Raw genomic sequence first — 15406 nt, forward strand, 5'->3', positions numbered from 1 at the left:
CAGGAAAACTGAAGTGCTGTAACTGAAGAAAAGCCAGAACTTCTAGATGAAATGTACTGAAGAAAAAGATGTAAATCAAGCCTTTTGTTTGCCCAATGTATCTTTGCACACTGGTTTCTTTCTTCTAGTTTTCCTTTCTAGTCTTGAAACTCAGTAGCTTCCTGAGTGAACAAATCCCTCACGGCCACTTCTGTGTTACTGGAGAAGTTTATTTCTATTCTCTCTGAAACATGCCTTGGGACACTTTTCCAACTCCAGCAATCTCCTAACTCCTAGCAGAGCTCTCCTGCAAGGTCTCTCTTTGCTTATATTTCTCTCTCATCACACTTTGCTCTCCAAAACTTTCCTTAGCTGATTACAACCAATTTATCTCACAGAAAAAAACAGCCTGTTCCTCCACTCAGGAAACAGAAGCAAAATTTGCTTCTATTTCCTTTCTAACAAACACAACAAACAGCAAACTGGCAGACTGGGATTTCCATTCTCTCTCACAATCCAGTCTCCAGCTCTTAAGTTTCTGATCCATTTTACCTCCTGTGAGTCCCCTCCCTCGAGCCTGCCGTGCTCACCACACACTCGGTGTCACTGCGAACCTGCTGAGGGCACTCGATCCCCCTGTCCCTGCTGCCACCACCATCCCCCTGTCCCTGCTGCCACCACATCCCCCTGTCCCTGCCACCACGATGTCAAACAGCACCACTCCCCACACCTGCCCCTGGGGACACCACTCGTCACTGCTGTCCACACCACCAGCTGTTCTGACTGATGTTATCTCTTATCTCCATATACCTCCTCTTTCTTTTTTATTCCTAGTATCAGCATAATCACACAAGCTCCACAATTCATTCATTGATTCCAGATCTCTCAAATACCATTGCAGTGTTCCTCAGAACACAAAATTGTATTTTAAAAAAACAAAATATTAGAGATTTCCAGTATACTACAATAGACCACAAATTACATTTTCTGACCTGATATCTTGAATTGCTGATCTTCTGTCCCTTTTTTTCCCCCAAATTTTTAAAGAGGTCACAAGCAGGATAATAAATTCTCCATTTTTCATGCCAATAGCTACCATATCACCTTCTGGGCTGTAACAAACAGTACGAGCTGCATGTCCTAAGCTGACTTTGTTCAGCATCTTCTGTGAAGAAATAAAAACCCAGAATAGTAGCTGTTACTATTTGTCCATATTTTTAAAGCATCTTATGCTAATAGTTTGTTAACATGCTAACAGAGTCAGATTGATTATTTTCAGAATACAATAAAAACAAGTTTCAAGTATGCAACACCATCACGAGTCTATTTCTCTCTTCCTAAACAGGTATTCTCTAACACCTACCTTTTCAGCAATATCCCAGAGCCTTACTGTGCCATCTTCTGCAGCAGAGAGGAAAAAATCTCTGGATGGATGCGTTGCTAGGCCCCAGATGGGTCCATCCATATGACCATTGATTAGAATGTTACATGCAGCATTTTTCTCTCCAACTTCAATTATTTCAGCATTTCTTGTCCCAACGAGAATTTTCCCCTTGAACAACAGTGAAAGAATTCTCTGATAAAACATATTAACTTCTCATGATGAATAGTAATTAAAATATCATCTAGAGCTATAGCTCTCTCAAGAAAGTTTGCTTAAGTTATTAAAGAATCAAAGAAAATTTATTTTTTAAACTCCTCTGATTTATTAAAGTACAAAGCTCTGTAGATACCATGATGCTGGTTGAATTACTGCTTGTCATTTGATATCTGATATCTGAAGTGTGAAGAGAAAATAGGAAAGAAATCCTTAATTAGTCTTTAATAAAAATACATATGGAATATTATCCTAAGAGAGAATGAGATCTCACAAAGTAGATGTTTTTCTGCCACAATATCAGCAGACACCTTCTAGCTCAGCCTTTAATTTCAAATACTAGCTATAAGAGAAAGCAGAACTAATTTATGTGATCTTTAGAGACCAACCCAGATTATTAGCTTCATTTTCCAGGCAGCAGCTTTGTTTACCTTGCCTCTACAAACAGAGCGAACACAGTCTGTCATTTGTCCTGTCTCTAGTCTGAAGGCACGACATCGTTTCAGCTCCTGGTCCCACAGCTTAACTGCTCCTCCTTCCTTTGAACTAGGAAAACATCAGGAAGAACCATGAGTGTAACAGCTGGCACAAAAAGGACAATTAATAGAGGAAAGAACTACATTATTTAATGTGCTGTACTGCAAATAAGGCATTTTATTATGTTTTGAACAGTTAAAGATTCAATTTGATTGAACAGTTGATGCTGACATGCTGAGCCTCACAGTCCAGCAAGACAAACTGATTCCAAGTCCTCACTGTTCTACTTTACAGAGCAAGTTGAAAGATGGGTGCTGCTAAGCTTAGTCTGAATGAGCAGCTCTGAGGGAATTTGTCTAATGAAAAGAACAGTTAAGCATGCAAGCCACCATCTTAATAATCAGGCAGAAATTTTCAAATTATAGTTGAGAGAAACAGAAAAGGTATGTATTTTACTTCTGTGAAATCAATGACAGAAGATTTTCACTTTTGTAAAAATGCCATTATTTTCAATGCTGTAAAATAAATTACACAGATACAGCAGAAAAAACACACGACTAGTAGGTATTAATTATGAAAACACTACGTACTTCCCTCCCACTTGCAAAAAAAACCCTGGTTGGTATTTCAGTACAGAACACATTGAAATAAAAAGAAGTTTCTAAAAAGAAGGTAATGTTTATTGAAACAGTGATAAATCTGGCATTTCCAGTGGAGCTGGGACATGTCTTATCTGTCTCCAAACTCCTCTAACAGAAACAAAAACACAGTGTTCCACAATATCGAGCTGCTTGTGTTACAGCTTTGATTACTGAATAATCTTACAACAGAACTTCAGAATGTTTAATCACAATTACTGATTTGTACTATTATTATTACTAGAAGAACTATAATGAATTATAAATTGATACTCCTTGCAGTAGTATGTTCTTTGCTTCCCACTAGCACTATTTTGACATATGATTGATCATTATACTCAGGAGGAAGATTTTACAAAACAGGCTGCTGAACTTCAACTAAGGTAGAAAAAAGCATGCAGTCTTCCTAAATGAAAATTTGCTTTGCATACTGTCAGTACTTCATTTTGCCACAGGAGAGGAATTCTGGGTTCTTATTGTTATTCATTACTATTTGTTTCAGGTCAAATACTAATTATTAAGAGCCTCTGAAGCTAAGTGGTAGAGACAACATCCTCCAAATAAAATCACAACAACATTTATAAATAGTAGAAGGAAATATTTCAAGCACAGAAGGAAGTAAGTTTTCAGTTGGGTCTGAAAAGATAAGTGGCCTGTGTCCTGAAAAATGGGGCACTATCATGTCATGAGATGGACTGTATTACAGCTGAAGCATTTTATTATCACTAGGAAGGCACCAAAAGAATTAAAATGCTTGAGGAGATATTGTGCTTGCAACCCCAGAAACAAAGTACCTTTCTGTGCCTTAGATTTGAGAGAAGACAGCTTGCCTCTGCCATCATAACTAAGCAGATATCTCTTTTGAAAGAAACTGTGGATCATACTGCTATAAAATTTCTCATTCATGTATTCAATCACAACTGTGCAAATTACGTGGGTTAACAACCTCAGTACATCTTCAGTGAAAGAAGTAACTCGCAAGGACTAGGTAACTTTTTAATGCTTAAAGCTAAATAGGTGTTGGAGCTAGAAAATCTATAAGGCCTCTTCCAATCCTAACCATTCTGTGATTCAAAATTTCAGACTAAATGCTTTGTCTTATAATAACAAATGGGAAATATAGCTAGTTGAAGCTCATATGGGGTTACCTGCACTTTAGAGATGGTGGCTGCTCTTTTTCTTAACACCTATCAGGGATCTGAAAGGGACTACTCCTTCTACCTTTAATGTCTCAACTAGTGTTGATGGGATGAACCAACTCATTTTTAAAGAGTACATGTGCATGCAGAAAAAAAGGAAAAAAGAAGACTCACGGCCTTTCTTTGCCTCCTGTAACAATCAAACCATCCCTTAGTGTGGTATACATTGTGAAAACAGGTCCATTGTGAGCCTTGGCCACAATTCGTATCAACACATGATCCTTCCAAACACAAACATCTCCACTGATAGTACCTGTAAATGTCAAGTTATTCTGAAAAGGGGAAAAATATACTCATCATCTGATTCTGAGTAAAGCAGGGAGAAAAACATTCAGAAATAAACACCATTTGCATTTAGAGGCTAAATTGCTTTATTTGCTGCTGCAGAAGAGGAAACTGGAAGAGGCAATAAGCATGTCTAGGAACACAACAATGAGCTACTATATTCCTTCTTGAAGTGTGAAAGATGCTTTCTTGTAGCTTGAAAAAAACCACTGCATTCCTTTTTGCAAGAAAAAATGCAATGACTTAAGCTTCAGTCATATGGTTATTTATGCTTTCAGCCTATCAGGCGTGCAACATGTGGCAAAAAAAGTAGAATACCACAGTAAGTACTGATATTCTACACAAGCAGGCAATTTGCACCTCCTTGTTATATATATTATGTTTAGAGCAATTTCTTTGGTTAGGTGAAGAGACTCACATGATTACAGTAGTTCAGGAAGAAAACAGTTTGACTTAGAATTAAAATCTGCCTGTTCTTCTGTTTCCTGCTCTTGAAAGGTAATAAATTTAATTACCTCTGAAATTAAAGGGCTATTTATTAGGATTCCAACAGGAACTGGATATTGAGCAAAATGGTTTAGTAACTTAGATGAATCCTCAAATTCAGTATCATGTGTAGTATTATCATCTTTCAAGAGTATCACTACATATGCGGCACAAACACTTCCCTTGACTGAAGTGGGTTGATAATCTAAATCCTCTTTTTTTTTTAAAGTGCGTGTATGTAGCTCTAATAAAGTAAAAGAGGACTGGAAAAGAAGTTGAGAGCAGATCCTCAGATCATCCTCACAGCATAACTGTTGGGCTGTTTCCAAATTCTGTTTAGGGAGAGCTGAACCAGCTTCTTCTGAGACAAAATCAAGAAGAGCACTCCTAGAACTGCTCCCTACAGAAGTATGGAGAACACATCAGGTTTGGCTTTATTCAGGTTGCACAGCTTTTCACAAAATTCTTGAAAGCTCTACATCCTCAAACCTCATACCAAACTTCAGGCCATGCAGCACACAGCCTGATTCTCTCTAAGAACCTGTCTTTGTAAGAAAGTTTACAGAGGTTTCCCAAACTGCTGACTAATGCCTGGGCTGGGCATCAGTAACCGTTATTATTTGGAAAATATCTTGGTTTTTTGTAAGACCTTCATCTAAATCAGGCAGACACCACTGTGTAAGAGATAGTGTAGCAAAAAAGGAAACCACAGCCCAGTTAGAGTTTCAAAAATCAAAATCAGTGTAAATTCAGTCTGGACTAAACAGGCAGATGGTCAAACAGGACAGAAATGCAGGAAATCAAAGCAAAGGACCACTCCACAAAAGGTAGCTGTGGCTTTCTGCCCAGCTGAAGAGATGAGTACTGCTCATGCAGAGCAACTCCAGACCCAGCAGGGCTGTGGAACTTAGCAGGATGGCCTGCACATGTCCAAAAACCCCCAAAGCAGAAGAAACTCCTACTGCAGTTGTCTAACAGTGTCTAACATAAACAAATGCCCCAGGACAAGACTGCTCTCTGATTACCCATGGGCAGTAGCATATACAGATTACAAAACAATCCCCTCCAGGTGGGCATAAAATCAGCTTAATTTCTATTGTTTGATTCCTGCACTCCAGACTCAGTTTTGTTTTACCTGGATTAAATAACAAGCAGTGTGTTATCAGTCCAAAGCATCTATGTTTATTTCTCCAGAAAACATACAGACCCACAGTCTTGTCCTTTCTACTCTAAAGAAAGCTGGTACAATTCTAACTAGCAGGTAGGTATTAGGAATGCTAAATTGAATTTAATAAAACAACTGATACACTCATTAGCAGGTAAAAAAAGTCTCACCGAACTGAATAAAGGCAGAAGGGTAAAAAAAGTTTGTTTTTATGCACATTCAGGTGGTTTGTTGAAGTACGTACCGCTCCAAAAGCTACAGAAAGCATCGTCTGCATGCGGGCATCTTCTATGGAGCTCAGCAGCCCTTTTTTACTGAGGAGAGCTCTTCCAGCCAGCGTCCAGAATCTCACATGTTTTACTCCCACAGAAACAAACTGTGTATCTGAATCTGGCCTGAATTCTGCTACAAATATACGCTGGTTATGACCAGCTCGGCTGGCAATTTTGGCACCTGGCAGAAAGAAAATGGACATTTTGAATTTGATGAGAAAAATACACATTTCTGGTTAAAAAGTGTTACAATAATTTTGACCCATATGAAGATTCCTCAGTTGGGATCATTAGCTGCCCTTCTGAATGTCTATGAATCCTCAAGATGAACACAGACATGTTCTGACCACACATCCTTCACCCTACCTAAGATTGTAGAAATACACATCTGGCATTGCATCCATCCTCACAGGATCTATCAGACAAGCTGTGAAAGATCACTTTTTATTAACTTAATAGCTGATCTTCAAAATTCTGAGAGTTACTAGCTGATCAACAGCAATCCCCAAAGAGAGAGGAAGCAAATCTCTAAAACTAAAGAATCAGGTCCATAATCTGGGAATGGCTTTGCCAGGCAGAAAGGAGACAAGGAAAGGAGCACAAATCTTTTTAGCCTAAATGAGGAATGCAGATCAAAGCTGATCTGAAAACATGTAGCATAGCTTAAGGCAACAATTATATAAGATGCATAGAGGAATTGTCTTGGCAACTCATTTCTGCAATTTGCAACTTTTGGGAAAAATTTTAGGAGTATGACAACCTAGTCAGTAATCAGACTTTAGAGAAGAATAAAATAATAATGATAATAATGATGACAATTAAAAAAAAAAAACTTAAATTATTTTTGCTGGAAATCAGTGAACTATCTTGATCTTAACACAATAGTTTCAATGGAGATATATTCAGCAGTGACTAGAATGGGTAAACACATCTATTTTACATCTTGTTGTGCAGAGCAGAGTGCACAGCATTTATTGTAATAATTTTTGATCGGCCGATGCTTTAATGCTACAATTCCTCTTGACTCAAGCCAACATATCTCTAAAAATGTGAACACCTTCTACAAAACCAGTGTCTCTCCTACCTTCCTGCCATTTCCAAATGGTAATGGTATGTTCGGGGTCCAGCCCTACGGACAGCAGCAGTTTGCCAGTGGCACTGAAACTGACTGAGCAGACGCCCTTGGAGTGGTAGCACCGCAGTACTGACAGTGTCTGCTTGTTCATTGCATCCCACACGTGAATAGAAGGAGCTGTAGCTGCACAAATATAAAAACATGCCATTAGTATTCATTTTGAAGATGTGTAATAATTTGCTTATTGAAGCAGTTAGTACCTTTTAATAAGACAAAATTGTTGTGATCAGATGGGGGAAAAAAGGAAAGTAAAGAAAGGAAATTTTGGCCACCCTTTGGAAATCAATTAACGACAAACAGGATCATTAGGTAGGATGAACAAGCTGGCCTCATTACCACTGTTGCTTAACTTGTTATGTGACTTGTGAAGCACAACAGAAGCTCTAAAAGCAAGCTGTTTACTCCTGTTTTTCTCTTAGTAAAACGTAGAGCAGCCTTCTAACTTAAAAACCTTCATAAATAAAGCCACTCATCAAGAATGTAATTTCTACATGATAGCTACAAAGAAATCAGTTTACAATGCAGGGCTAAAATCTCCTTTCTACAAAATGTCCACCTGTCTGAAATGCTTGCCCTCTAAGGAGAGCATCAGCCAAATTGTCAGCTTGCTTACTGATGTAGAAGAACTACAGTATTGAGTCTGCATTGTTTAGATGCAAGCTCTCTGAAGTATAAACTGTCTTTCCATGCTATTAATGTCTGTGAATACTGTGGTGACAGCTGTTTTTTTCCCCAAACGCAATGACTTCTCAAAAGGGCTTGCAATCTGAATATAGTTTACAATCTCTGAGCAGCATCTAAGGCATTTCCAGGACAGCAATATTCTCAAACTTCATCACTTCTGATCTCTAACAAGTTTGACTGCATAGTCTGTAGGTTACTGGATCTTGTCATCGACCCAGACTCACATAAACTAAATTCTCTTCTGGATTCATGCTTTGTGTTTCTAATCAGCTCAATCTAGGCCCTCAAGGAAATGAATGTGATGGGAAACAGTAGGCACAGGGACTTAGGCAAAATTTCAGCCACATGAAACAGTTTTTGAGCACAATTCCACAGCTGTTCCAAAACGGTCTTTGGAACTTCCTCATTTCTTTTATTTCCCATTGTAATTTCCTCTCATGGCAGCAACATGCTATTATCACCAGCTTTTAAGAGGTACCACAGTGCAGTATGGACATGCCATTAAAACAGAAAGGGCAGGAGTTGACAGCAACTAGCACTTCCCAAAAATTGTCATCAAAGTCCTTGCTGTTCTTATGGGAAGCTGAGGAAAGGGAAAGCTTTATTATGGCTCTGAATTGTTTTTCAGTCTTCAACACTCTCCTTGGCAAAACTCTGTATTAGCCTTGAATTGTGCACCTGCCCTATAACCTCGGCCAAAAGTTTTCTTTTGGGTGGCAGAAACTCGCACTTAGTTTTCCTGAATAAAAACTGGTAAAATCTTTCAGAGCAAGATCTGCAAGACAGAGAACAAGGACTCGAGTCCTTCTGTGTGATGGAGTCCTTCTGAAAGTCTCTGTCCTGACACTGAATCCCACCTGTGTACTCAACACTTTCACAAGAGATGGGTTCTAAGGCATCATCTCCTGGGAGCAGTTAGATAAAGCTACCATGGGCTGGCAGAAAAGAAAAAATCTTGAGTAAGGTGGACCAAATCTACACCCAGTCATTAGGAAACTTTATTTGCCATTCCAGCCTAGTACAAACATTACTGCTTCAAGTACCCCCTGCATCACTGTAGACAACTGAAAATTTGAACTAGAAAAGCAAAAGTTGTCAATAAGAAGAATGCCAAATAGCCATCAATAAATTTTAAGTAAAACTATTCAACTTTCTAATGAAAGCAGGCAGCAGCTTGGATTCCAGACTAATGGTTCCAGAAAGAAGAAAAAAGAGTGCTCACTTCAGTGACAACAGAATTTAGTAATATACACAAGCTTAAACTGAAATTGCAGTAGGAAGAAGGCATATGAGACATGGAAAGTATCCAGGCAGGACTAAAGATGTTCTTTCATATAAATATCCATATCATCATTGCTTTTTTAAATACAGGTTAAAAGTGGGGGGAAAGGTACCTATATTCTTCCTCCCATCCTTACAGCAAGCACCATTTGCCATATTTAAGAGAAGTCAACACACATTAAAGATGTCAATGTACATTTGTTCTTACAGAACAAGCTTTAGATCCACATGAAGATTATTATACTTTCTAGTACACATGACCACACATTTATGCATCTCTGAAGATTCTTCACAAGACAATTATGGCTGCTCAACAATGAACTCATTCACACATGATGATGATGATGAGTTTTTACAATTACAGTTGAAAAAAAAATAATAAAAAATATCTCTGTCAAGACTGTCAAAATGTCAAAGACCCAAAATGATAGAGGAAAAATTAAACTGACATCATAAAAAGAATTTTGGATCAGTGGTAATAACCGCATGACAATTGTACATAAATGTGAAAGGTGATTAGTTTTTTCACTCAGTCACCTAGGCCTCCTCAATAGAATTTACTTTAGAAATGCATATTTAAAATTACCCACAATTGAAGGTCTAAACCAAATGTTGTCAGCCCCAACACATCTACAAAACTGGCAAGCACACACAGGAATGCTACAGTAGCAGTATGTGTTAGAACTCACTAATCACTAAGCAATAAGAAGGGAATATGCTTCAACAAGAGCAGTTTTTAAGTGTTTCCTAACATTTTTAATTTTTCTATATTTACAGTATGCTGAGCTGTTTTGACTTATATTCAGTGCTGACAGTAATAGACTGATACATGGGATTCAATAAACTAAAAATGAATTCACATCACTTACGGCTCTATAAAGCTGCAGATGGCTACTAGACTAACTACACCTGAAGATGTTAAAATTTTGTTTCCCTTACCTGACATATCTGCTGAGTCTCCTGTAATGGAAAAGCAGCAGAAAAATAATTAGATCAGAAATAAGATAAGTGCTAAAGAAAATATATGCCACATCCCATGTAATTTTTTAACACACACCTTGATATCATCTTCTCACATTGCAGCAGCACCAACACTGCTGTTCAAGATGAGTAATTACTGATAAAAGGAGGTCACATCAGAAATAGATCACAGAATGAATATATTGAATGAACGAACATATTTTGATTTCCATTTTGAGCTACAACACAAAAATTTAGTTTTGGTGTATGTTGGGTCTCTCTCAGCCAAAGTAAATGAAAAACATATTTTTTCATGCCATTGATAATTTAACAAATTAAGTGGGAAAAAAAGAAGTTGCATTTGAGTACCTGATGATTCAATAAATCTTTTGAAGATTTAAATCATGACAGTGACACTATTTGTGCCAACCATATCAGTAGGGAAAGTAGCCGTGGTTAAGTATATTCTTTATAGAGTATATACACTCCTTAACATCACTTCAAAATCAAAAAAATAAGTGCTGTTTTAAGATATTTCACTGCCAGCTTATTTTTAATTCTCTTTTTAAAAGTATATGTAAGTTTTAAGTGTCATCTGTCCCCGATTTGTATGCCTTAATTCACATTACAAAACACTTAAAATTGTTCTACTGCTGGTTGATGTAGAATTGATAATAGAATTCATAGTTTTAAATTATGAAAATAAAAATAGGGTTAAGTCTTGTGTTTTGTCTTGGGTAATATGAACACTGTAGAAGAAAAATCTTCAAATTCCTCCTGACATAAAGGCAAACAGGGCCAGATTAAGAATTATGATGAATAAGCAAATTCTCAAAGACAATACAAGGTTTGTTATTCCTGCAAATGTTCTTTGCAATCAAACCATAGACAAAAATCTACTCATTTTTTATTTCCATTAAAAAATTGTTTAAAATTATCTGAGGCAAGAAACTCACCAAGAAAGGAAGCTATTTTAGCTAAGCAGTTAGTATTATCAGTGAGTCAATTTTAATGAGACATGCACCTAAAAATCCAAAAACACAGGAAAGCAGGTAATGAAGTCCACAGAACTGATTGGACTTACATGAAACCTCTAAACAAAGCTAAAGAAAAAGAAAAGCTATTTTGGCTGAAATCAAATAAGGGGTTTTTTTGTACTCTGTGCACTGAAGAAAATAATGTGGGTTTGAATCTGCTGAGAACCAACAGAAGATATGAAAACTACATTGTTTTGAAAAACAGATTGTAGGGCTACAAAAATCACTATTCTACAAAATCTAGAAACAGCAATTTCTACCAGCTGTGCTAATGCAAAATGGGAAATTATTTTCTTTTCTTTTTGTTTTTAAACTTGGTTAGTTCATAGATCTTAATGTCACTATGAAATATATCTACGTTTTCCCTCTAAATCTTAATTTATCTATAGGGAACACCATTAGGGTTTTGGTTCTGCCTGGAATATTACCACTATACCATATCCAACCACCAAGTAGGTATTAAAAATGTACCTGATGAACTAAAACCTACATAAGATTGACATGTGTTTCAAGAAATGAAGGTTAGCTCTATTCAGCTTCTTTGGAAGGGCTATGACTCTTTGGAAGGTCTAACACAAGCTGATAGTTCAATAGAACCAGATTAATTTAATGGGGCTTAAGATTTCTGAGAAAATAGTTTTGATAACACTCCAAACAGAAGATAAGTTTAATCTTTCATGCCTCAATATTTTATCAACTTTATTCAATTACACTCAAAGAAACATATAAAGAGGACAGGTAACTGAGTAACACTCATACAAACGGAGATAGCATAATCAAATATTTTTGTGATTTATCATGAATTTATAAGGCCCTGATTGCATGCTGTTATGTTAATCCTTTTCACAAAAATACAAACATACCTACTTGGCCAGTTGCCACTATGTTGGTAAACTTGGGGTGCTGATTCACAGTGAGGCACAAAATATCATCATTATGTTCCTGGTAAAATGACTGAGAGCCTAAAAATAAGAAAAAAACCAAACCCTAATTCAACTTTAATTAAAACATTTATACATACATAGACATGCCTAATGTTTGAAAATTTATAATATTTGTTAGAAAAAAGCATTATGGTCATGTTGCATTTGGAAGTTTAAAACCAGAAAACAGAAACTCCTAACTTTTTATCTTGACTTCAACACACAGCACTCAGTAACTCCAAACTATTCCCTCAAGTTGCTTAAATACCTCAGAGAAAAATGGCATTGTGTACTTTTTCAAAGGTCTAAGTTATCTAAGTTATCTAAGTTATCTAAACTCACTGGGTTATTGGGAAGGAATTTAAGTGATATAGATGACTGAAAAGTAAATCAAATAAAAATATTAACTTATTCTTAGGAAAAAAAATTAAATTACTATTACTCCATTGTTCAGCTATTGTAGTTTCTATGATAATTTCAACATGCAAATTTCAGAAAGCTAATACCAAAAAACCAAATCTCTACTTCCTTTAAAGCTCAGTCACCAGGAACATTTCAGTACACTTGCTTGCTTTTGCAGCTATTATGAATATACAGATTGAAATTTTAACAACAAATAATATTTTCCCACATACTTTTACAATATTTAAAGCATATAAATTACTTTATAAACTATAACTCCATATGTGCAAAGAAACATTTTTCCCTCCAATGGGTTTTCTCCTACCTGTTGCCACATTATACAAGATCCCAACAGATGCAGTGTGATAAATTACATCAGCACCATCATTCAAATAGTGCACATTGTTTCTGCAGTCCTTGCCTCGATACCCAAACACCAGCTCCAAAATTAGGTCCTAAAAAAGACAGTCACAACAATTGACATTCAAAATTTTAAGCATTTAAGAACATCACAATCTTCTGTAGGATTTTATTTTTTAATTACTTTTATGTAGTAATTCCTTTTATGTAGTAAAGGAGTTTAACAACATCTCAAGCCGACAGAAACCGAGCTCATGCTTCCCTGTCAATTTGCACATCTGCTCATTCTTGTCACACACATCTGTGTATATACACACACCCTTTCACACCTCTCAGGGGGACGCTGCAGAATGCACATAGAATACATACAAACATATATATACACTGAAAGAGTATACATGCACATAAATAAATAAAGTGCAGTGAAGAATAAAGTTTTTTTAACACAGAAATCACTAAGAAACGAATGACAAACATTTGCCCACAATTAAATTTCAGCCAGCAATTAGAAACCTAAATTACAACCTAAAATTTCTAGAGCACTGGTGCCAAAAGTTGTTTATTATGCTACACCAAATATTTTGCAGAATCAATAACTGGGTTGGTAAAGAACTGCATTTTCCAAAGTTAGATGAAATTTTTACTTCAGATTAATAAAAAAATTGGTATATTTATTTGCAATTCCCATGTAATGAAAAAAATGGTGCCAAAGCTAAACTCATCATCAATAGAATTTTAAAAATTATTTTTAAAACTCTTATCAGTGATGAATTTAAAATGAAGCTTTAAAATAAATTCTAAGAAGATTAGAATAAAAAAAAGTTTCATTTTATTAGCAACAATACCCTTTAACAATCCAGTTATCTAAACAAGACATCCTGCTTTCAACAGCCAATTCTGAAGTTTCATGATTACTAAGAACTGAGTCATACTCCATTTCATTTGCAAGAAAAAAGAAATACAGTCTTTTTTTTTATTTACAAGAAAAAGTTCTCTCCCACTTTTTCTGCTATTTACCCACTATCCTCTATTTCCACCTTTGACATATTTAGAATAAAACAATCATTTAATGTATTCACGGGTGTATCAGTTTCTGACAAAACAAAATCCAAAGAGAAGAAGAGAAGAGCAACATTTTTCTTACCTCTATAGGTCTCTTTTTTTTGCCCACATTATTTGTCTGAAGTTTCTCCGGCTGTGGCAATGCCCTACTAACAGGTGGTCTGAAATAAAGAACTGTGAATAAGAGAAGGCTGTCCGTCACCCATTCCATACTAACAGTACCTTCCAACCTGCTACTGCAGAGGGAAATCTTACAGCCCTCTCCTACTCCACTTAAATGGATTTAAAAGAAATACCTCTGTCAAAAGAGAAAGACAAAACCTAAAAATTCTTCATTTAACATGCTAGGTTCTCTAATTCTTCAACAACCCATGAGGTTAATGCAAAAGCTTGTTTTAAAATGACTGAGAACTTTTAAAATATTCTCATCTTTTTCAAGCTATGTTTTCAAGATATTTTCATCTTCTCTGCAGCAATTTTACTGAAGAGAGGCTTACCTGATTAATCTAATAATGCCTGTCCTCACATGCCTCCAGCAGACCCCTAACTTTCCCTATTTTTGTAATAATTTGTAAAAAAATCCAGATGCACCTGCCCATTCGATCTTACATCAACTGAAATGAGATATTGATCAAAGCTTACATGGAAGTAAACCAAAACCATTCAAATGCAGGAATAACAGCCATAACTTATGTTCCACTGTTCTGAATAGCTCAGATTTACTTAAGAAATCTCAATTAGATATGTTTAACAAATACCCATAGCATCTTTCACATTACATTCAACTGTACCTTTACAAAAAAACATACAAACAAAGAAGCTTTATTTATTAAATATATGCAGTTATTCCTAGTAATTTGCAGGAGCATTGATTATTGAATCCATAGATACAGCATTTGTGGCTGTGATAACAACCATTTAAGCTTGATCTTTAGGAACAATTAATTTTTAAATAAATTCTATGTTTAAATTCAGTAATATCCAGATTATTTAATCCAGTAGGCAGTGTAATACACTAATATCAAACATGAAGCAACAGTTCTCTTTCATATTCCTTTTTAGTATGAGGTACTTCTAATTTCATCTCTGCTCTTGAGTGATGACTGATTCAAAATAATGACTACCTTTTCTCAGTAAGAATATGATTTGTTTGTACACTGTGTATTTTGAAGGACAGGTGAAAAGCATTTCTTCAGTTATTCAAATAAAATACCATTTTCTTAGATTTATTTCTTCATTTTCCCTGCCCAATTTTAGTACAAAACAGCTCACTGCAGAATGCTGTGAAAGACTTTATATTTTTAAGTTCTCATTTGTCATGGACAATTCTGCAACAGTCTCATTAGTATTCCTCTAGAAATTACCAAAACACAGCATAAAGAGCCCTCCTTCCACTTGTCAGCCTCGTATTTGACACAGAGCACTCAAACCTCATCTCTTTCCTCCTCTCCTACCCTGGCCCTA

At 36.1% G+C, this 15406-nt stretch overlaps 1 protein-coding gene across 3 annotated transcripts in view; it reads right to left on the bottom strand.

The window, feature by feature from the left end:
- Window positions 1-15406, bottom strand: part of EML5 (EMAP like 5) — a 101476-nt gene that overhangs the window by 12898 nt on the left and 73172 nt on the right. For 2 of the 3 annotated variants that reach the window (XM_088167452.1, XM_088167450.1), the window contains exons 28-37: window positions 14025-14103; window positions 12846-12975; window positions 12059-12157; window positions 10138-10158; window positions 7183-7356; window positions 6071-6279; window positions 4005-4162; window positions 2008-2122; window positions 1343-1531; window positions 972-1144 (exon numbers count right to left, since the gene is read on the bottom strand). In XM_088167452.1, the coding sequence (XP_088023578.1) occupies window positions 972-1144; window positions 1343-1531; window positions 2008-2122; window positions 4005-4162; window positions 6071-6279; window positions 7183-7356; window positions 10138-10158; window positions 12059-12157; window positions 12846-12975; window positions 14025-14103 (1347 nt within the window). The remainder of the gene's footprint in view (window positions 1-971; window positions 1145-1342; window positions 1532-2007; window positions 2123-4004; window positions 4163-6070; window positions 6280-7182; window positions 7357-10137; window positions 10159-12058; window positions 12158-12845; window positions 12976-14024; window positions 14104-15406) is intronic. The other variant, XM_088167451.1, reaches the window with a different exon arrangement.

Source organism: Sturnus vulgaris, chromosome 6 (genome assembly GCF_052056855.1).
Source record: "Sturnus vulgaris isolate bStuVul1 chromosome 6, bStuVul1.hap1, whole genome shotgun sequence".
Taxonomy (NCBI): domain Eukaryota; kingdom Metazoa; phylum Chordata; class Aves; order Passeriformes; family Sturnidae; genus Sturnus; species Sturnus vulgaris.